Here is a 24,910-nt window from a genome sequence, read left to right on the forward strand (position 1 = left end):
AATCCTGCCACTCACTGAAAGCTCGGATTGCGCCACTGCAAAAATCCGGCAGCCAGTCAACCTAGTGGTCCGAAAGGAAAAAAACCCAAAAAGTTCAGTAGGAGAATAGGTACCAGCCCTCGGAGTGCGGAGTTAAACAGTGGGCCTAGCGACACACTAGCCATGTGTCATAGGCATACGGACCTGTTCCCCACTGGCTGTCGGCCTAAGAAACAGATCAGTGCCTGCCCTATGAGTCTACAGAGGCCCAGGAGGACTTTTAACTATATATATATATATATATATATATATATATATATATATATATATATATATATATATGTATGTATGTGTATGTATAATAATATACTGTATACATATATATATATATATATATATATATATATATATATATATATATATAATGAACATATATATATATATATATATATATACTTATATAATGAACATATCTAATAACCTAAATGACCTTGACTTCTGAACGAAAATGAATAAAAACTCTTCCTTTGAACCCATATCAGGTAAGAGAGTAAGAGAGTAAGATTTCCATTTAACAGAAAAATATACGCTTATAAAAAAACAGAGCCAGACGAATATTATGCCTCTAAGAACATAACAGATGATCTATAGCATGTTGCATTAATACTACCATGTTTTTGGATACAAGAAGCATAACGAACAAGGCCTTGTTTTCTAGCATCATTTGATCGAAGATTTTTAAATGCTTGTGAAAAAGAAGGCTTCGAGCCGAAGTTAACCCCGTAACCGTCAAAGATTAAAACCATTGACCGCAAAGTGTTCTCTACCCAAAACAGATACCGGAACGGGAGCACGGAGCGAGATCGGCTAATCGGCAGTCTTAGTTTTACCGTAGCAGAGCCTCATACTACTCTACTGATGCGCTTAATCTGCCCTCTGTACAGTATACATAAGACTCAAATCCAAGGATCCAGTAAAATCAGTTTGAGCTGGTCTGGTCTTATATCTGGCTGGATGTAACTATTTGGTAAAAAGGACATTATCTATCATGCGTAACTAATTTTCCTGTAGGCATATCGGCAAGTGGGAAGTAAGGTCTTAAGATCAGCCTTTCAACAACCTGAGACGGCACCGGAATGCTGCAGACTGGCCAGTAATTTTTGCAGTCAGCACTTGTACAATACCTTAGATCAAGTACTGTATAGTGTATTTTGTCCTCAACTGGAGAAATGATTAAAAAAAAAAAAGACAAAATTGGTGAGTTTGGCAGAAATGACTCTCCGCATCATTTTAAATAATTAAAGTTGACAAAAAATGCAAATGTCATTTACACAACATACTGATTTCGTAGGGACTGAGAGACCGCCAAGTAGACTACAGGCCATCATCATTAGTGGCTGACTCCTGAGAAGTTTTTCAGTGACATAGCCTAGGTCCCTTTGTGAAAGAATTCCGATTGAGTTAACGATGAAAATGTAACTGTGAAAAGACAGCGAGGCTGTATCAGACTGCTTCGAATAATTTTGATCTATCTTTTTATTCTCCGTTAATCATTTCTAATTCTAAGCAGCAAGTATACAAAGGAATTCGGCTTATATGTATAGTTATTGCGCTGACCCGGTACTCATCTTGTGATGGAGAAATTTTGTTTTTATTTTTGTCTAGCTGAGACTTAATTCGATCCGTTCATGAAGGCATCAAAAATATATAGACCCATTTTCTTCCTTGCAAGGAAGTAGCACACCTCATAATTATATTATCAGTTATTTGTTGTTTTCAGTTTACAAAAATAATGAAACAGCCTCACTGTTGGTTTTCCATAGTGCTTCATTGCTCTTTTTGATGCTAAAATGGGGATTCAAATTCATCCGTATAACCTGTCTAAATAGTTTTGATTACAATCAAATTCATCCGTATAACCTGTCTAAATAGTTTTGATTACAAGTGTATGCGCAGTTCGAGGTCTAAGAGTAATCTCATGGAAACATTTAAGAGGAATTACTTCAATACCTGCATCTGGCAGATCTACAATGGGAAGAGTTTTATAGGAACCGCAGGAATGAACCAATAAATCAGCAATGTCCCCCAGAAGTAATAAAAATCAACATTTTACACGCGGGTGTGGAAGGGAAGATGATCAAAAATATTCCAAAAACACATATACGATCATAGAAATCGTTATTTCACCCAGAACATTTTGAGAGAAGTTAAAGATACTCACACACACATATGAGAACATAATACACATGCATATAAATATATATATATAAATATATATATATATATATATATATATATATATATATATATATATATATATATATATATATATATATATATGTATATATATACTATATATATGTATATATATATATATATATATATATATATATATATATATATATATATATATATATATATATATATATGCATATCAGACAGATAGACATATATATATATATGTAGATCTGATGAGATTTTGGCTGCCAAGCCAAGCACTAGGCAGGGTCGGCCATGCAATGGTGAAGAATGTGGAAAGCGGGAGGTGATCTGGGTGGAAAGCGAGATAAAGAGATCTACGAAATAAGGGAAATGAAGTACAGCGATCTAAAAGTGGAACTGGGAGAAAACCGCAGTTGCACTAAGAGGTAGTAGTTAAAGAGGTTGGACAGCAAAACTGGAGAATGGCAGCAGGTATAGAAGTTAAAGGCTAAACTGTGGGTGCAGTCATGGGCCGAAGGGACGCTACTTACACCTTTTAGTAATGCCTACAGTGTAACATGTGAGGTGCACTGACGGTACTACCACCTTCGAGAGGTATATTGATAATATCATATATTGCAGAATTTATCCTGTAAAAGTATACACACACACAAATAAAATGTGAATCTGTACGTGCATGTATATATGTATTTATATACATATATATGAGCGTGTGTGAGTGTATGTATATATACTTTTTATGCACACACATATATGTATATATATATATATATATATATATATATATATATATATATATATATATATATATATATATATATATATATATATATATATATATATATATATATATATATATATATATATATATGTACCAAAAGAAATAGTGAAACAATGCGTACAAATCTGACCGATTTCTTCTTTAGTGTTTCTTATATACTCAAAAGGATTGATATCCTTCCTTTTGAAGATACCTTCGAAATACAAAAGATAAAACTGGTCAGGATTTATATCCAGTACTTCGTTTTTTCCGTTTGGTACGTCTGCTTATGCAAATCACGTGTTCTGGTGATTTTAAGCACACATACATACACAGATGAATATATATACATATATATGTATAACTGAATCACGAAAATATGGAACGTGATGAATATATAAATAAAGATAAAATCCACGATGGAAACGGAAACACTGGAGTGCTGCGAGGCCTTTCGACGCTATGTCTGCTAAGTAAAGGACATAGCGTCGAAAGGCCTCGCACCACGTTTCCAGTGTTTATATTTTTACATTATATATATATATTTATTTATATATTTATATATTTATTTATACATTATATATATATATATATATATATATATATATATATTTATATATATATATAATATATAATATATAAATATACTGTACATATATATAATATATATATAGATAGTTTCAAGAGTCTTTAAGTTTTACAAAGTACAAGCTTTTAGAAGACATGGACAGCCTTCTTCAGGTACCTGAATGAGTAAACTTTATATATCTTATTGATATATATATATATATATATAATATGAGTATACATAACTGTATATAAAATTGTATGGCTAGTCTTTTTTACATATATGCATACATACACACATCATATATATAAATATGTCTTATATATATATACTAATATAGTATACATATATATGGCTATTTTTATATATATATATATATATATATATATATATATATATATATATATATATATATATATATATATATATATATATATATATATATATATATATATATATATATGTGTGTGTGTGTGTGTGTGTGTGTGTGTGTGTGTATGTATGCATATATGTAAAAACAGCCATACAATTTTAGTTTATGTATACTCATATTACTCGTATTAGGCTTCAATAAGACGGGAAAATTTAGATTAAAGATTGTTTAACTTGGGTAATTGATTACACAGGAGGATAGTGCCATATGTTCACTATTACTCTTCATAGGGAGCAAGAATCATTTGTAACATTCTTTGAACGATTTTTTTATCTATTTCTAATCATGCACACACATTTATATATATATATATATATATATATATATATATATATATATATATATATATATATATATATATATATATATATATATAAGTTCCTCGCTAGGTGAGCGGGTTCCGTTCTCAGCTACCAGTCTGTTGGTCTCGAGTTCGAATCTCCGACCGGCCAGTGAAGAACAAGAGGAATTTGTTTCTGGTGATAGAAATTCATTTCTCGCTATAATGTGGTTCGGATTCCACAATAAGCTGTAGGTCCCGCTGCTAGGTAACCAACTGGTTCTTAGCCACGTAAAAATAAACCTAATCCTTCGGGCCAGCCCTAGGAGAGCTGTTAATCAGCTCAGTGGTCTGGTTAAAGTAAGATATACTTAACTTTTATTTATATATATATATATATATATATATATATATATATATATATATATATATATATATATACTATATATATATATATATATATATATATATATATATATATATATATATATATATATATATATATATATATATATATATATATGCTTGTGTGCATGATTAGAAATAGATAAAAATAAATCTTTCAAAGAATAAAAGAAATCATTCAAAGAATATTACAAATGATTCTTACTCCTATGAAGAGTAATAGTGAACATATGGCACTGACCTCCTGTATAATCAATTACCCAACTCTCCAGTATTAATGATGATGAAGATGGCTACAAGAAAACTAGTCCAATCTATATTTTTCTCAGAAAGATTCTTATCTGAAATTGAACCAGATACAAGGACATGCGATGATTTATAGCTGTATGCACGAAACACTCATACGGTGAGTTATAGAAAACTCAAAGTGAAATGGAAAATTACTGAACAACTTGGAAATACCTCAGGCATATAGGACTACGTAGAGAGGGATATCAGATATGATATACAATATAACAGAAAATCGCGAAAAAAATGTATCATACTTTTGTGTTTAACGTTTTTTTTTTTTTTTTTTATTTTACCGCTGAACTCTACTGTTTTTGTTTTGCAGGATGAATATCAAACGGAAATAAAAACAAGCACAAGAAACGACGAAAGTCGAAAGAAACTGCTGAAAGGCTCTTGGCAAACAAACAAAATGTTCACCAGAAATGGGAAAATATCTGTAAAAAGTTTTCCTTAAGATTAGCACCCCTGGAGTCAAAATTACAAAGGTGGACTGAAGGTAAATGAATGTCTGATGATTGTTTTGGCAACGAAACTAAAGTATATATAAATAATCTTGATGATTTATATATATGAAGTGTCAGGGAAAGATACCACCATAATTTTTGCTTTGTTTCTCGAAAGAAGATAGGCTTAAGCGATCAGGACTTCTAACATTATTGAATGGATGGATGTGGATAAACGAAAACTGCTCTTCGGTAAAGTGGAAGGAGGACTTGGAGCATGAACAACTGCTACATCAGCTCAGATCACAGGGCGCCTGTACTCAGAGACGTATACAGTAAGGCACAGTCTCAGAGACGTATACAGTAAGGCACAGTCTCAGAGACGTATACAGTAAGGCACAGTCTCAGAGACGTATACAGTAAGGCACAGTCTCAGAGACGTATACAGTAAGGCATAGTCACAGAGACGCTATTAATATTTTCCCTTTAAAATTTATGAAGGCTGCTGACAACTGCCTTCCTTGTAGTCATCTGGCATTTATGGCTTTTCTCGTTACCTGGAATTTTTCATTCTTCTCCTTTCGCCTGCTTTACCTTTCTCTCACATTACCTCCACCTCCCCCCTGCAATTTCCTTTCATCTTTGTCTCCCTGTCCATCACTTTTGTTCTTCCCTCCCTCCGCAGCCCCTCCCTTCCCCTCCCCCATTTGGTTTCCTCCTACTTTCACGTTATCTTTTGCTGTGTTATTTAGTGAGGGCTGATAACACTCCGCTTCTGTCACAGCCCAGCCAACAGCCTCCAAAAGAACTGCGGCTGCTTCCACCAATGCCATTCTCTCGTCAAATAAACTCTGTTTCCCTCAATGAGAAACTAAAATGAAATGATTGCTCTTCAACAATCTAACGAATGAAAATATCGGGAAAATGAGATTTCAGATCAATAAGATGACTGGGAAATGAAATTTATGCATCTGTTTTTCTATTGTGCTTTCACCAGTCACGTCACTGCGACAGGGCTTATTTTCACGAATTCGGACGAACGCAGCACCTTTCTAGCGTGAGACAATAATCATCAGTCTGTCTGACACCAATTGCGGAAATTATTTTGAAATGCACTGCAACACTAATCACGTATACTATGCCATAATATGTAAAAGCATACCATAGACTAATGTAATGTAAAGCGCAAGGTAACGGAATTAAGTGATTCTTTTAAGAACAGCCAAAGGAGTTTTTTTTTTTGCTAAAGAAGATGCCAGAATGTGTTATATTTATGTAGCCACAAGGCAACTCCATCCTCACCATTAACATAAACAAGTGAATTACTAATAAGGGTTGGGAAACCTTTGCAGTCTGGGAGAAACGAAACGATTCAGTACCTTTACTTATTTACATTAGTCCTTTGAACTTGGAGATTTTCAGTGGGTTCGTAAGTCAGAAAAAGATGCAAAAAGCAATGGTTTTATTCCATGTACCAGAACGTTTGATTTCATTACTACAAAAAAAGAGCGAATAATTTGCAGTCAGTGCATACCCCATCAATTACTTTAACATCCCAGACATACGAACTGTATTTTCAAAGCAACGATCAGGAGTCGAACACAAGTGCACCCCATTTGGAGAGAAGACATTTGGTGAGAATTCTTTCCTCCTCGCTGCCATCGGTATTTCTGGACACACTCACTTTACCCACTTCCGCAAGCTTGCAAACTGACAGCGCTTTACTACATGATATAATTTCTAAACCATTAACACTTATCTAAAGCACTTTCCAGCTTTTTACGTTTGAACTGAAGGCAGTTATATATATATATATATATATATATATATATATATATATATATATATATATATATATATATATATATATACTGTGCATACATAAATGCATACACACACACACATATAATATATATATATATATATATATATATATATATATATATATATATATATATATATATATACTATATACATAAATACATACACACACACAAACGTATATATATATATATATATATATATATATAATATATATATATATATATATATATATATATATATATGTGTGTGTGTGTGTGTGTGTAATTCTAATAGCCACAATGCCCTCTTAACTTCTCGAATTCTTCGCGCTTTTTTGGATATGCTTGTAACTACAAAGCCGTAAGATTCAAGCGCAAGAAATTGAAGAGACTGTGATGGCCGGTGGCGGGAAACGAACCCGCGTCACCATAATCACAAGGAGGTACAAGCATATCCAAAAAAGTGCGAAGAATTCGAGAAGTTAAGAGGGCATTGTGGCTATTAGAATTACATATGTGTCTGGTAAAAGTGACCAGTAGATTCTACATATATATATATATATATATATATATATATATATATATATATATATATATATATATATATATATATATATATATATATATATATATATATATATATATATATATATATATATAATATATATATATTATATTTATAATGCCTTCCCTGCTTAGAGAAGGTGGCTTAAGTAAGAAAAGGCATAACAGATTTTCTAGGAGGGAGGCCGAATTATGGTGTCCCTCTAAGATCCCATATACGAGTATGCAGAGGCCACTGTTCACTTAACGAGATATATATGCATGTATTTACAGTAGCCATAATGACCTAATTTTCTTCTCGATTTCTTCTCATATTTTGGATACGCATGTCACTGGAAAAACTTGAAGCCGAACCAAGTGATTTAGTTTAACCTCACCACAAACTATTGCGTGCGAATTCGGATCCCATCCCAAAAAAAGATGCGATGTCTTCATTTCGGATTCAAGGCTTTATAGTAGTAAGCATATCCCAAAAAGTTTGAGGAAATTAAGAAGTTAAGAGGCTTCACGGCTATTACAAAGCACACACATTAAACATATGTATATATATGTATATACATTTATATATGTATATATATAATGTATATTTACATATATATGTAATATATATGTGTGTGTGTATGTATTCTAAGTCCCGTTTCCTAATTAATCTTTTTCTCTGTATTTGCTTCCCTTCAAAACAATCTTTTATTTTCCCTAAGTTTTCGCTTTTCTTCACTTTTCTAATTTATCACTTGTCCTCTTTTTCCTTTTTCTCTCTCATGTTGCCTGTTCTTCCCATCTCCTGTATACCATGGATAAGGGATGCATGACGATAGGTTAGTGAAAACTGAATAATTCGGAAGTGTTGGTAGGGAGGGAGGGAGGGAGGAGGAGAGGAAGGCCAAGAGTGTTGGATAGTCAGGTGAAAGACTTGTTGGAAATGAAGCGCCTTCAATAGATCCAAGAAGCGTGACAGCACATGTGAGATTGAGGTGAATGATGCAGAGTGAGTAGGGGGTTCGAAGCACCGCTCATCAGCCTTGTGATTTGTCACATAACATAATGATAGAAGTTCCATATAACATACTGTACTTTCAGCGCGTCATAACCCCAAAGAATTGCAGTGGGTGTCACTTTATAGGGTCAATTATATCGCCATGCTGATAACGCAGTGCCGTAAGTCGAGCGGACGGGAGCTTTCTTTGCAGACGCGATTGATAAGGAGACATTACTTTGAAAATGCAGAAGTGGTTCTTCCTAATTTGCCTGGCAACATAAATCTCCATTGCACCACAGATGTCACATCACAGCGTGATCATTATCGAATACAGAATTATGAGCGGCTTGAAACAGGCGGAGTGATCACTGGTGTCTGAGGGACTGAGGCACTGATCAAGAGCAGTTCCAGATTTATCAGTTTTACTAAAAGCAGAAAGCAGGTACGACTTTCAACCTACTTCTCCTTGAAGTATCTATCTGTGCGATATACTGAAGTAACAAAGCATAAGAATTCTACAAAATTCACTTAAGATAGTTTGGCGAGGCACAGTCTGTACACCTATCCTTTGACTGAAATACACTGTTATTATTACTGGTAAAGATTACCAGTTATATTATATCAATATATCAATATATATATATATATATATATAAATATATATATATATATATATATATATATATATATATATATATTATATATATATATATATATATATATATATATATATATATATATATATATATATATATATATATATATATATATATATATATATATATATAATATATATATATGTTATTACAAATTATTATTACTGGATTCTGTTGACCAATGCAATGAAACAGGTATCTGGCACTTAACCGACTATAGCCCCATACCCTTCTCTGCTGGTTTAAGTTCTGTAGTCGGTAAGTGCCAGATACCTGTTTCATTGCTTTGGTCAACAGAATCAGTAATAATAATTTTTAGTACATATATATATATATATATATATATATATATATATATATATATATATATATATATATATATATATATATATATATATATATATATATATATATATATATTGATATTTTGGTACAATATAACTGGAAATCTTTACCAGTAATAATAACAGTGTATTTCAGTCAAGGATAGGCGTACAGACTGTGCCTCATCAAACTATCTTAAGTGAATTTTTAGAATTCTTATGCTTTTGTTACTTCAGTATATCGCACAGATAGATACTTCAAGGAGAAGTAGGTTGAAAGTCGTACCTGCTTTCTGCTTTTTAGTAAAACTGATAAATCTGGAACTGCTCTTTTGATCAGTGCCTCAGTCCTCAGACACCAGTGATCACCCGCCTGTTTCTGCCGCCTCATAATTCTGTATTCGATAATGATCACGCTGTGATGTGACATCTGTGGTGCAATGGAGATTTATGTTGCCAGGCAAATTAGAAGAACCACTTCTGCATTTTCAAAGTAATGTCTCCTTATCAATCGCGTCTGCAAAGAAAGCTCCCGTCCGCTCGACTTACGGCACTGCGTTATCAGCATGGAGATAAAATTGACCCTATAAGGTGACACCCACTACAATTCTTTAGGGTTATGACGCGCTGAAAGTGCAGTATGTTATATGGAACTTATATCATTATATTATGCGATAAATATTTATATGTACACACACACACACACACACACACACACACACACATATATATATATATATATATATATATATATATATATATATATATATATATATATATATATATATATATATATATATATATATATATATATATATAAATTTAACTTCATGGTTTCTCTACTAGCGGGGTATGGCTCTAGAAGGCGTTAACTTTGTGGTTTCTTTGCAATTCTTCTGTGGTAAGTTGTTCACTCCTTGCCCTTTTTCGAGTCCTGCTGTGACCCACCATAGTTTACTGATATCCAGGTGAAGGAATAGAAGACCTGGAAAGTGATGAACAGATGAGATGGAAGAGGAATTGGAAAGGAAGGTCCTAATCCCCAGGAGGCACGAGATTACGTGTCATACGGAAGTAAATGGCGCAGACAATGTTGGAAAGTTTGACGCGATGCTGAGGAGCCCTCTGTGTACCTAAGCGAAGCGTTTGTTAACGTTTACTTCTTCTCTACAGGTGGATCAGCCGTGATTCAGCAGTTTGAATGAATGCAGCTCAGCTGTCATGACACTGCTGTGTTCTTTTCTCTCTGAGACCATACCAGTTAGAAGGAGCGTCCCCTTTTATCAATGTATGTATATATATATATATATATATATATATATATATATATATATATACAAATATATAATATATGCAAATAGCCAATGCTACAGGAAAATACCAGACAGAATTTCAGTACCACGCGCTTTCACTAATGATTGGGTGCGTGCGTGTGCGCGTAGGCTTTCGTGTGCCAATCATATGTCCATACATATAATTACAAGTATGAATATAAACGTGTAAGCCGCAGAAATACTATCATGCAAGCAAGACATAAAAAATGAACCTCAAAACGCTCTGTATCCTGTGGCGTGTGAGGATATCATAAAAATGAATGGAAAAACGAAAAATTTATCGAGATTCATTCATGGTGGTCATTCACCTTAGAAATCCTTCATTAATGTACAAAGCACAAATAAGTCACCCTTAAGAACAAATTCGGAATGACACGTACAGTATTTGTATGGAAATTATAAGCGAACATGTAACCGGCTGTGAAATACTCAGCCTCTTGTAAACTTTTGACCATCGATTTTTGACTGATTTCTTGCTAATGCACAGACAATGCAATTATGGAAATCATGACCATATTCGCCAGCTCCCCAAAGAATGAATAGTCGGAAATTAGCAAACAGTCTTCCAAGCCATCAATCAGTAACGGAGAAGATAAAACATGCCATTAATTCAATTTTTTTAGGATCAATACTTGCAAAAGAAAAGAAGTCGTGAGTGCAACTTTGGTCGGTTATTGATGGCCAAGATCTCAATGGGGCAGGCAAAGGGTCACAAACAATACGAGAAGGTTAGAAATCGATTGGGGTGTCGACTACAATGGTTATTTCCAAAGGGGAGGAGAAACTTGGATTTTGACCTTCCCTCGATGATGTACCCAGGCGACAAACTTCTGTGTTACACATTGGAGGAGAATAATTCTGCCTGATGAATAAAATGGTCTTTGCATTCGCATGGTATGACTGCAGTCAGATTTCCTTATAGTGAAGAATCACTATCCGGTAATGAATTACATCTTCTAAGTGGAAATTACATGAAAGTAAATTAACTATCCAATAATCAGTAATGAAGACTGCGATAGCGCTGAGAGGATCATCTATCTACTTCTTAGGCACTTCTGAAATGGTAAGGCAAACAGACTAAATGTTTCCGGAGAAAGTCTGGATCGCAAATTATCTTCGATTAATGCTGCTATTTAAAAACTTAATTTAAATAATCAGCAACTGTTCGCGAAACTTTGGTGTAAACCATTTTGTTGTTTAATTTGAGAAACATAAAAAAGCTTAATGAATTTCATCAAAAGGGAAGATTATTTTCTCCATTAATTAGAATAAATAAGAAGACCAAGTCGACATTAAGTCAACATTAATGTCTACAGCAGTAATTTTGCTCACAGGTACAGTACGACGAGAATAAAAACCATTAGGCTTGAAGAGTAAATCGCAAGGAAGGAAAGTCCAGCGCCCAATCACTTTTCAAAAGAACGGCAGAGAACGCCATCTTTTTCAAGGAAAGTTAGGTTTAATTTATTAATCTTTTGTGTGAAGGATGTTCATTCAGTACCATCTGAAAAGTGCGCAGCGCAGATACAAGACCTGAGAACGTGGGACCGTTCATGGAATGACAACAGCAAGACAAAGAAAACTGGGGCCTTGTCCAAAATGAGAAGGTTTTAGGTCAGTACTGAGATAATCAAGATGCCACACACAACACAAATCGAACTTGCTTTGTATCTTGGATGGACTAAGAGCTTTTGCTTCATGGGTTGCGGATGCCTCTCAGACCTGCAGTAAAAACATTACCGGGTATTTGGTACAGCGAAAGTTTCTAGAATTTCTTCAAGCTCGTGTCGAACAGATAGGCCATCTCCTGTGAAATCTACTTGACACCCATATCCAGGCGGAACTAATAGAATGCTGCCCATGGTCCCAATCGTGGTTAGCTTTCTAATACTTTTCAAATAACATACTGTAGATCTGTATATACATTTACACATGAATTAGTGTTATATCAAAAAATTGCTTGATATTTTTGTGGACCAGGGAGCAACATGCAAAGGCGAGGCTCATTTGTCATGCAGAGAGAATAACAGAAGAATGCGATAAAATTAACATTATCGAAAGCAGTACGAACAAATATGCCTAATTATGGGTGTATTATACCACTCTCTCTCTCTCTCTCTCTCTCTCTCTCTCTTGCACACACATACACACATAAATGTTTGTTTCACCTACAGGAAAATCTTTCCTAGTTAACTGGTGTTCGTGATGCGAGGTGCTTATATAAGCTAGTACACAAAATGAAAAACTGGTATTTGTAACTTGGCGATTAGTCCATGATATAAAGTAAACATTTGAAAGGCAATCTTCGGAAACTGATAAGAGGAAAAAACCAAAACAAAAATATTCCGCGTCAAATGGATTTCCCTTATGATGTCTATATCACGACCGGTCAAAAGAGGTGTACCAGTAACCATTGTACACAAATTCAAAATCCTTAGTCTCCACCTAACACAAGGCCTAAAAACGCAGTAGTCGAAAACAAGGAATTCATCAGTCTTTGTTAGCAAAGGGCAGTAGGTATCAATGGGCTTCAAAATAAGCGAGTGTGGAGTGATTGGTTGTAAGATATTTTTCTCAAGTCGCAATACCTCACTCAGCTTTAAAAAAAAAATAAAATAAAAAAGGTGCAGTACTGTGTTGTAGGCAAGCTTTCATGGGATGGACAGCTAGTTGCGTATTCTATTGGGTAACTATTAGAGCAGGTCATTTTGAGTGGTGAGAAAACATCTCCATCAACTGTTAACCTGTTTTACCATAAAATCCAGTTCTTCATTGGATGGATCGATATCGTACTCGCCTAGCATTCGCCTAGGCCCGCGTTCGATTCTCCGGCCGGCCACTGAAGAATAAGAGGAATTTATTTCTGGTGTTAGAAATTAATTTCTCGGTATAATGTGATTCGGATTCCACAATAAGCTGTAGGCCCCGTTGCTAGGTAACCAATCGGTCCTTAGCAACGTAAAATAAGTCTAATCCTTCGGGTCAGCCCTAGGAGAGCTGTTAATCAGCTCATTGGTCTGGTTAAACTAAGGTATACTTAACTTTTTAACTTAACCGCAAAATCCAGAGAGAGAAAATTTTCTTAAACAAAAGTATTGCAATATACGTTTATTCTCTAAATTTATGTCGATAATAATTGAGATATCGGGAATTTCAATCTAGTGAAATGTAACAACAGTCAACGACAAAATATGTAAAGCCATCTAAGATATATTGGCCACTGAAACACGTGGCAACGAGGATAAACATACTTATAAAAAGTCTTCCAGGTCTATAGTTTTGTAGACTTAAAAAGTTGAATCAAACACTCACGAGCAACCCAACTGGTATCTTTCATGTTTTTGGGAAACAGATCGCATCGAACTCAGTTGCTAAAAAGTACCTAAAAAGAAAATGAAGGGGAAAATTAGGTAAAATTTAACTAAAATTACTCTAAAGAAAGCTTGAGCATGCGCAGCCAGTTGTGAGCGACATTCACTGATTGGATTAGGCATGAAGTTTAGCTGGTCTAACTCTTACTACCTGCTTTTATTCTAGAATTATCAGATAGAACTTAAAAAGTATTTTATGTTTTACGAGAGCTTCTGGTTTTCTCAATGGGTATAAGAGGCTCAGTCTCAGTTACTCGCACCATCGGAGGAGAAAAGGACAGTCATCCTCCTCTTGATTCTGCAAATGATTCTCCTACGTAAAAAAATCCGATTCAATTACTGATTTGCGAACAATAACTACAATGCAACTTGAGCAACAATGTTACAGAATATCGAATTTAAATCTTATAACGGAACAGGAGACTGTTTGTGATAAAAAAACTGGCGTTCTTAACCAATTCAATAGTGATACGTAGACTCTCTCTCTATTCATGAGCGCAGGTCTTAGACCATTATAATGAAATATAGCGTAAATAATAGGACGACTGACAAATGAATACTAATGACGACAAGCACGCACTATGGGACTTTCATAACTATTTATGGCTTCAGAAATAGTATTTAGACTGCACTTACAGTAATATTTACAACAAACCATATTCATACAGTGGCAAGGAAGAAATCAATAGTTATCTCCCTCCTCTCCTCCGTCTCCTTTCCACGTCCTCCACAATTCCCGTGTCCTCCTTCAACACTTCCTTTCCACATCCTCTGAAATTCCAGTTTCAGGCTTCTCCATCTCCTTACCGTAACCTCCTTGAAAACATTTTCTCATCCTGCACAATTCCTTTATCCCCTTCACCAACTCCATCCCCATCCTGTAAAATTTCTGTATCCCCCTCCTTCAACTCCTTTCCCCATCCTGTAAAATTCCTGTGTCCCCTTCCTCCAACTCCTTTCCCCATCCTGTAAAATTCCTGTATCCCCTTCCTCCAACTCCTTTCCCATCCTGTAAAATTCCCATCCTCCTCCTTCAACTCCTTTCCCCATCCCTGTATCCCCCTTCCTCCAACTCCTTTCCCCATCCTGTAAAATTCCTGTATCCTCCTCCTTCAACTCCTTTCCCCATCCTGTAAAATTCCTGTATCCCCTTCCTCCAACTCCTTTCCCCATCCTGTAAAATTCCTGTATCCCCTTCCTCCAACTCCTTTCTCCATCCTGTAAAATTCCTGTATCCCCTTCCTCCAACTCCTTTCCCCATCCCGCACAATTCCCATATCCCCCTCCAAAACTTTCTATCCCCATCTGCACAATTCCCGTATCTCTCTCCACCAACTCGCATCCCCATGCTGTACAATTCTCGTTTCTTCCCAAACCATCACCTTTCCGCATCCACTGCAATTCCCATCCCCGTTCCTCTATTCCATTCATTATTCTCTGCACTTCCAATTCCCCAGTTCTCTTTTTACACATTCTATGCAATTCCCGGATCCTCTCATCCATATCCCCTCAAAGTCCTCCACATTTCCCGTTTCCTTGTCCCCTATCTCCTTTCTATTATTCTACGTAATTCCCGTTCGATCCTCTCACATCGACTTTCACAGTCTCTATTATTCCCGTTTTCCTTTGCCTATCTCCTTCCTACATACTAAACAATTCTTGTTTCTCCTTCCCCTGTCTCCTTACACTCCCTCTGCTAATCACTTTCCACTCCCTCCCCCCGCCACACCACGTCTCCATATCTTCCGGGATTCCACTTCCCCCTCCACCATTCCAGTTTTCCCTGCCTCATCCCCTTCCCACATCCTCTACAATTCCTGTTTCTTCCTCCATTTTCTCTACATGTACTATTCTTCTATCTCTCTTGTCCCTGTCCCCATCACCTTTCCACATCCTCTACAATTCCCGTTTCGCTTCCCCATCGCCCTTCTGCACCTCCGCAATTCTCGTTGTTCCACCCTTCCCCATCTGCTTTCAACATTTTCTACACCCTCTGCCATCCCTGTATCCCCCATTCCCTATCTCCATTCCACATAATCTTCAACTCCCATTTCCCTTTCCCCCTCTCCTTTCCACACCGCAATTCCCGTTTCCCCCTCCCCATCTACTTTCAACGTTTTCTACGTCCTCTGACATCCCGTTTCACCCTTCCTATTTCCTTGCCACATCCTCTTCAATTCCCGTTTCCCTATCCCTCCTCTCTTTTCCACACCTCGGCAATTCCCGTTTCACCCTTCCCCATTTACATTCAACATTTCCTTCATCCTTCGCCATTCCCATTTCCCCTTTACTATCTCCTTTCCACATCCTCTTCAATTCCTGTTTCCTTCTCCCCATCCCCCTTCCATACATTCGCAATTCCGGTTTCCTCCTTCCCCATCTACTTCCAACGTTTCCTATACCCTCTGCCTTCCCCATTTCCTCCCTCCTGTATCTCCTTTCCACGTCCTCTTCAATTCCCATTTACCTCTCATCCTCTCCTTTCCACACCGCCACAATTCCCGTTTCCCCTTCTCCAACCACTCTCAGCGTTTTTTGCATCCTCTGCCATCCCCGTTTCCCCCTTCCTATCTCCTTTCCACATAATCTTCAATTCCCGTTTTTCTCTTCCCCATCTTCTCTCCTTCCACAATTCTGCAATTCCCGTTTCCCCCTTCCCCATCTACTTCCAACTTTTTCTACATCCTCTGCCATCTTTCCTATCTCCTTTCAATTCCTATTTCCCTCTTCCCCATCTTTTTTTTCCATATTTCTGCAATTCCCGTTTCCCCCTTCCCCATCTACTTCCAACGTTTTCTACATCCTCTGCCATCCCCGTTTCCCCTTTCCTATCTCCTTTCCACATCCTCTTCAATTCCCGTTTCCTTCTTCCCAATCTACTTCCCACACTCCGCAATTTCCATTTCCCCTTCCCCATCTACTTTCAACGTTTTCTTCATCCTTTGCCATCCCCATTCCTCCTTCCTTATTTTCTTTCAACATCATCTTCAATTCAAGTTTCCCCTCTCAGCCCCTCTCCTTCGCATAGCCTACCTTCGCAATTCCCGTTTCCTCCTTCCCCATCTACTTTCAATGTTTTCTTCATCCTCTGCCATTCCCGTTTCCACTTTCCTATCTCCTTTCCACATTCTCTTTATTTCCCGTTTTCGTCTTCCTCATCTTTCCACACGTCTGCAATTCCCGTTTCTCCCTTCCCCATCTACTTTTAACATCCCCGGCCATCCCCGTTTCCTTCTTCCTATCCCCTTTCCACATCCTCTTCAATTCCCGTTTCCCTCTTCCCCCTCTCCTTTCCACAATCGCATTTGGTCGCTGTGAATCTGTGATCCATCGACATCTCAAGATCAATCATGGAGCACCGGAAATAATCTTATCGTCGTTTCTCAAAGCACTTATTTACAAGGAGAATTATATTACAAATGATGGAACCAAGGAAATCCTACTGTTACTTAAGGCTTCGGAGAAAATCCATTGTTTGTACTTAAGGCTACCTACAATTATTTCTCTTCCATCTATAAAGAGTAATATTTAATTTCCTCTTTTCACTCACAAATTATAATTTCTTGATGATTCCTCTGATTCTGATTGTTCAAAGTTGCACTTGTACGCTTGAAATTCTAAGGGCAAGAAATGGATTTCATTTTTTGAGGACCTGGATCCTTTCAGCTTTCTTTTTGAACTCAAAGTATAACCGTGTTGATTCTGAGATTACCAAAACCTAAAGTCAATTATGGTAGCCTGAGGGGATTCATCGCCTCTGTCGCAGAAATTCCTCTCACACCTCCGCTGACATCTTCAGGTCGTTTACGGAACTCCTTCAGACGTCTTCGAGAGAATGAATGAACTTAACATTGCGCATGATGGCACAAGTGCACATGAGTAATAATAATAATAATAATAATAATAATAATAATAATAATAATAATAATAATAATAATAATAGATGTGAAATATGCCAATAAATAAAGGTAAAAGAATACACAATATATTGAACATCTCGTGAAATCAGACAGTTTCGGGGAACACGTTCAGTAGATGGGTTACTCTCAGAGAGAGAGAGAGAGAGAGAGAGAGAGAGAGAGAGAGAGAGAGAGAGAGAGAGAGAGAGAGAGAGAGAGCAGTAGAAACAAAAAATATTCATTACCGAGGTGGGCGACTGCTAGAAAAGATAAAGAATTATTCAATAGCAAACGAAAATAACAAAATGATAGCACGATTTGGCAGAATATGATCTTGTTTTCGGATGGACGGATATCAATTGCGCGATGGCAGATCTCTGTATAAATCAAAGCTGCAGCTAAAGTAGCTTACATAAATATGCACAGACCATCAAGCCACGGATTAAAGCAAATACAAGTCTCAGATCACAAAAGACTACGTTCTGCTGAAGTCATGTCTAAATCCAGCAGCCTTGGCTATGGGTTGTGTGAGGCAGAAAGAAAGAGCTGCATAAGTTACACCAAGCACTTGAAATGAAAATGATCTGGTCAGTAAATTCAATGTACTGTACGTTGCCGGAAATATTAGCGATGTACAGTAATTACTTTTCCCCACTAAACAGCATGAATAAAAGTTTTCATAAAGCAAAGAGGAAAAAATTGGGGATAAAAACAAAACTACATTGTTAGTTTTCCTAATACGTGAAGAGAGAGAGAGAGAGAGAGAGAGAGAGAGAGAGAGAGAGAGAGAGTCACTCAAGCGAGTATCCTGATTACTGTTTTCACCGCCCAGGATATGGCATCGTGATTCTACCTGCCACGATTTCAGACAATTATGATTCAGGGGGAAAGTGGTTTGAAGGCTCAATGGCAAATGGTGCCGATCGAGGGGTGCTGTTAGACCGAATGGAATTTTGGGGTGACAGTGGAATGCTATTACATTTTTCCCTAGACATTTCATTCAAAAATTAAAACAAAGAATACGTATACTGTTACTATGAATGGCAAAATTCTGATAATTTTCACGTGAAACTTTTATGCCATCACTATTTAGGGAAGTGAGACAAAAGCTTTTCAAAGACAGCGCGGAAAACACAATTATGAGGGTTTTCAGTGAAGAGTGACGTATCAAAAGGTTTACTGTCTTTTAAAATTACTAGTTGAACATCACAAAAAATAATGAACTATTAACGTAAAGACATATTGGAGAGTAACGTTGAAAGTAAACAGTAGCCTACACGGCACCCCAGATGCGCTGTTCGCTCACCATGACGGATAAGAAATGACAGCAAGCTTCCAAAGATCTACAAAAGAGGGTTAATATGAATGCTACAGAACACGTTCATAAAGTCAGACTTTATTACATGAGCCGTAAACATTCTAAGCCCAGCACGCAAATACGCATAACCGCGTACGCACTGCATATTGACTGCAACGTCAATGATCATTCATAATAACACAATAACGCCATTGCCGTTCTTCACCAAAACGGATCCTAACGACGGTGTGCTGTTAACAATGCCAGCTGAGCTACAATCACGACCATCGCTCCTTTCCGCCATTCATTCACTGGAATCCATTTGTGAGGTCGTTAGCCATATACAAAAGAACATTTGCAGAAAGATTAGTCATCTGATTGCTCTCGGGCTGAGTTGAAGCGCACTCACCTATGCTGTTGCAAATACTATCCTAACGCTGTTCTAAATGACTCATTAAAAGTAATGTCTTGAATACAGTATTTGTGGAATTTATAGGGATAACGTTTTAAAGTCACTCTGACTATGCGTTACCATCATTTTTATTTAACGTCATTTAATGTAATAGCAAATGAATATTACAAAAAAATACAAAAAACCAAAGCTGCTTTGATTCAGTCGTTGAAAGAAGGCGAGCAACATGCTTCATCTCCGCCCGCTGTCAAATATTGACGCTCACAATTTAGAGCAGCATTTTAACCACAACACTTCCTCTGCGAGGCATCCTGCCTGCACAGAGGCCATGTTTCGTTTATGCTCGGTTTGATTTCCTTAATGGCCAGCCCAGAAGAAGACTTGCTCGTTCTGAACTCGAGAAATATACGAAGAGTTACCTTAATAAACATGCGGTATTCCCTTTACACATTCTTTTCCTGCGTCATCATGAGAATATATATATATATATATATATATATATATATATATATATATATATATATATATATATATATATATATATATATATATATATATATATATATATATATATATATATATATATAGAGAGAGAAGAGAGAGAGAGAGAGAGAGAGAGAGAGAGAGAGAGAGAGAGAGAGAGAGAACTATATTGACATGTATGTCCTTTACCTAGTTAAAGAATGATAGCTGTTTTCGTCACAAGTCATTATTCTGATTCATATATGAGGGCGAATCTCCAACTATTATAAACGTGATTCAAGCTTCAGAAACGATAGCTGAGGTGAATTCTGTGTTTAACCCGATTACATTTTGTTCTGCGAGGCATTTTCCGCATTACACAGGTCAGCAATCACACTCGCTGCATCTTGCATTCCCTAAATACCATTTAAAGATGAAAATAGAAATAGGGGCACACAAATGTACACAGTCATACATTACGCGCGGGCATCTGAAGACTGTATGCCACATCCCGCACTCACAGTCACTTCTTAAGAACTGGGGAAACTGTGGAGCGATTCCATGGAGAGAAATGAGCAAAGAATGTCCCAGAAACAAACTCCAGTCGCGGTGCAAGGCCTGAGAAATAGGGACCCGCTCGGGAATAATAAACACGGCATCCAGTTCTAATGACTACGATTTAGTGTTTGATGATCTTTAAACAGGGGTCGAAAATCATCAGTGTCTCTCCTCGTTCCAAAAGCATCAAATCGAATTTGCACGCATTATCATTCGAAATGATACGCACCGACAGATCTCAAGTTCTCATCTAAGTCACTTTTCCTCATTCGTTGATAAATACCCGTAAAGTTTCGTCAATTGCAAAAAAAAAAAAGATAGAAAAACTGAAAAGTGGTGCACAATAAAAAAAACAACTGAATTTCTACTCTTGTACTTTGTACTTGAAGAACGATAAGTTTACTGTGGGCGTAACTGGTAATATCCAGACACATGCTTTGTACATAGCAGTTTCTAAGAGCTGCCTTCCTGTGCAAAGACTAAATAGCAATAGGGACTGAGTGCACATCAAAAATATACCTTAGGCTTAAAGTCAAGGGATATTAATGGTAATGAGGTGAAAAGTGTTTCGTATCTGATAGGTCTCCACCAACAATTTTTGACAGCTGTTGAGTGCGATGAAAAAGGAAACCTCCTTACCTTAGTCTTTTGGCCTCATCAATGAAAGGTCGCTTTTCGTTGTCGTTGAGCAGCTTCCACTCGGCCCCGAGGCGCTTCGAAATCTCCGAATTGTGCATCTTGGGATTCTCGAGCGCGATCTTTCTCCTCTGGATGCGAGACCAAACCATGAAGGCATTCATCGGCCTCTTGACGTGATCGTCGGTCTTGGAGGTGGTGGTGGTGGTGCTGGAGGCGGAGGTGGATGTGAGGGAGGTCGTCGGAGAGGCCATGGAGGCCGTCTCCAAGGTCCCGAGTTCGGAGAGATTGAACATCTTGGTCTCTCGCTCGTGTTGAGGGCGGCCACCGGGTGGAGGTGACGCTGAGTGACGTCTCAAGGGTTGTCTGGGTTTCTCTTGCACACACTGCTTCCGGTGGAACTGAGAAACGCAAGTTCCGCTCCCGGAGATCAGTCAGCTGACGATGAGGCTGTTCAACGTTCCTTTCACGGCAGTACTTATGTCTCTGGCGATGTCTTCACGCGAATCGCAGACCTCGGACCACATTCATCACGGCAAAGATTCTTAGAAGAAATGACGCGACATGAACAATAAGCAAGAAAATTGCCAGCAAGTTATTCAGAACAACGTGATTTGTTTGCCACTTCACAAAGAGAACACTCTCCGTTTTCTTTCTGTATCGTAGCCGATTTTCGAGGAGCACCAAAAGCACGTGGGTTAAGGCCGAGTGTCACCCTAGGAGCGGGTCTGGCGGTCAGTCTACGATTTACAGTAGCTCGGGAGGTCAAAAGATTGGTCAGGCGCTAAGAAAATCAGCGCCTTCTCATCCCATGCAAAAGTTCCTCCTCCTAAGTCTTCCTTCCACTTCCTACCACGAGAGGTTCTTGCCTTTCAGAGGGAGCGGGGAGCGAGGCATCATTCAGGCCGAGCGAGTGAGCGCGTGTGTATGTACTGGAGATAATCGCAATCGGTCACTAAATGATGAGAAAGGTGGTCAGTAGGGTGTGGAGGGCTAGTGAGTGAGGAGGGCCTCCTCCTGTCCACCAGCGGAGAGAAAGAGAGGAAGGGAGGGAGAGGGAGTGAGAGGAAGAGAGAGAGGAGGCCGACGGAGGAGGTAGAAGGGTTGAGTGTAACACGCGAGTCACAAGTCTAAGTGGTGGTCGCCCAGGGGTGTGTGGACAGCCTACTTTCTGACAGACTGCACATGAATGCTTGCCCGCGTGTATCAGACCGCTTTCTAACAATCTGCTCATGCCGCGCCAATACCCTAATGTAAAAATGGCATGTCAGAGAAAAATCACATTGAAAAGAGATATTGAAATTCAGATGATGTCACTTGACGTAATAGCCAATCATCGCGCTCGTTACATATCCGAGCCCCGCCCCCTTGCTGCTCCATGAGATCAGATGATCCTCAGTGTTTTTCTAGTAAGCGAGATGCTCATCCCTATTTAGAACATCCATTTGAAAAATAGATGCTTCGATTCATGTCACTGGTATATAGCATCATTTAAACATGATTTAGAAAACGCTGAATGTTAATATCGTCGAGGAATTTGGAATCGATAAAACAGTTCTGGCGCTTTGTAGCATCAGCTTGCAGGAGGCGAGACTGGCGCTCTTCAGCTGCCGTGGAAGCCACTGCCATCTGGTGGTTGCTGAACACACTATCACAAAAATACTTCAACTACACTTGAACATAACAACCAAAACCCTCGCTACCTACCACCACGTTATTTCTTAATCAATGGAATGCAAGCAACTAATACTAGAATGCACCTCGGATGATTTTATCAGTCAAATGGGAGGAGGAAGAAGGAAAATGGAAAGTTTCTTCTCGCTTTTTATCTCGATGTAATCCGGGTGAAGTGGTCCTATAAGATCATGTGAATGTCTGGTTGACAGGACCTGCCAGGGGGAAACAGGATTAAGTCCAGCATGTGACAGAAACAACCGCACTCAAGGGCATTAGCGCTTTTTGTGAGCGTATGAGTGTTGGGGAAGGGCGGGAGGGGCATGTGGGTGGATTTGAGGGTGATGGGCGTGCAGGGAGATGAGGAAAGGTTGTAAAGAGGTGTTTGGAGATATGTATTGGAGAGGGGTGTGAATAAATGTGAGGGGAGGCGTATACCAGTTTTTCATTATGAGAGAGGCAAATAATAAATGCCGTCGGAAATAATGCGTCTTCGTAAGACTGCGCTCATCCGTAGTTTACTCTTCAGTAAATTCGTAGAAGAGTTAGCCAGTTTTCTTCCTATCATTTCTCCCAGCGGGCGTCATCATTTCAGTCTACCTGCTACAGTAATGAGTTAGAATCAAACTGAAATGATAAACGGAAAATGATCATATTTTTCATTAATTTGGAAGACTTTTAGCATACTTTCATTACCTCCGTGAATAACGTGCTTCCACATTGTACGAGTCATCTCGAATTCATCGGATCAGGAACACGAGATGACAGACGGGGAGGGAGCAGACCCCTGAAGAAGAAACTACGACCTCTTGAATGAGCAGAGAGAGAGAATCAAGCCTACAAGTCCAAATTGCTAATAGATGTTTGTTGAGCTGTCATCACCTTCCTCTAGTGCGTGTCTTAGGATAGGCCTATAGGGAGTTACAGCTGGAAACAGTAATGGAACGGGCAAAATATCACAAATCTAATTTTATAATGAACTGTAATACGGAATTTTTTGTAAGGAATGAAAAGTAATCGACATGAGGAGTCCATTTTTAGTAAGAAATAGAGAAGTCAATTTAAACGGGAAATACACACACACACACACACACACACACACACACATATATATATATATATATATATATATATATATATATATATATATATATATATATTTATATATGTTTCCGTTTAAATTGACTTCTCTTTTTCTTACTAGAATTATAAAAAAAAGTAAATGTTTACCCAAGGGTAAAAATGAATTTCATCAAGTAATAGGAAATAAAGTGGCTATGGAACAAAGAGAGCATATAATCTACACTTATCAAGCATAAGCAAGAAAATACTCCTGATTAGAGAGAGAGAGAAAAAAAAAAAGAAACTACCAAACGAACCAGGAATTCTGAACAAAAACCCAAGAGAATTTTTGAGAAGATTGTTAAAATCCCCCTAAAGAACACAGGTGCCAGTTTAGTAACTAGGACCAGGTTAAATACCTTGATGTATCATTATCGTGAAACTCACACGGCATGATTGATACCTCAAGATCTGAAGAGGAAAACAGCGGAAAGTGATT

General features: G+C 37.6%; 1 protein-coding gene across 3 annotated transcripts in view; it reads right to left on the reverse strand.

The window, feature by feature from the left end:
* Positions 1 to 23,037, reverse strand: part of LOC136842593 (transcription factor Sox-14-like) — a 150,235-nt gene extending 127,198 nt beyond the window's left edge. Inside the window, exon 1 of one of the 3 annotated variants that reach the window (XM_067110168.1) lies at positions 21,679 to 23,037. In XM_067110168.1, the coding sequence (XP_066966269.1) occupies positions 21,679 to 21,971 (293 nt within the window). In that variant the 5' untranslated portion in view covers positions 21,972 to 23,037. The remainder of the gene's footprint in view (positions 1 to 21,678) is intronic. The other 2 variants (XM_067110166.1, XM_067110167.1) reach the window with 2 other exon arrangements.
* Between the last annotated feature and the right edge of the window lie 1,873 nt (positions 23,038 to 24,910).

This window comes from Macrobrachium rosenbergii, chromosome 10 (genome assembly GCF_040412425.1).
Source record: "Macrobrachium rosenbergii isolate ZJJX-2024 chromosome 10, ASM4041242v1, whole genome shotgun sequence".
NCBI classification, from domain to species: domain Eukaryota; kingdom Metazoa; phylum Arthropoda; class Malacostraca; order Decapoda; family Palaemonidae; genus Macrobrachium; species Macrobrachium rosenbergii.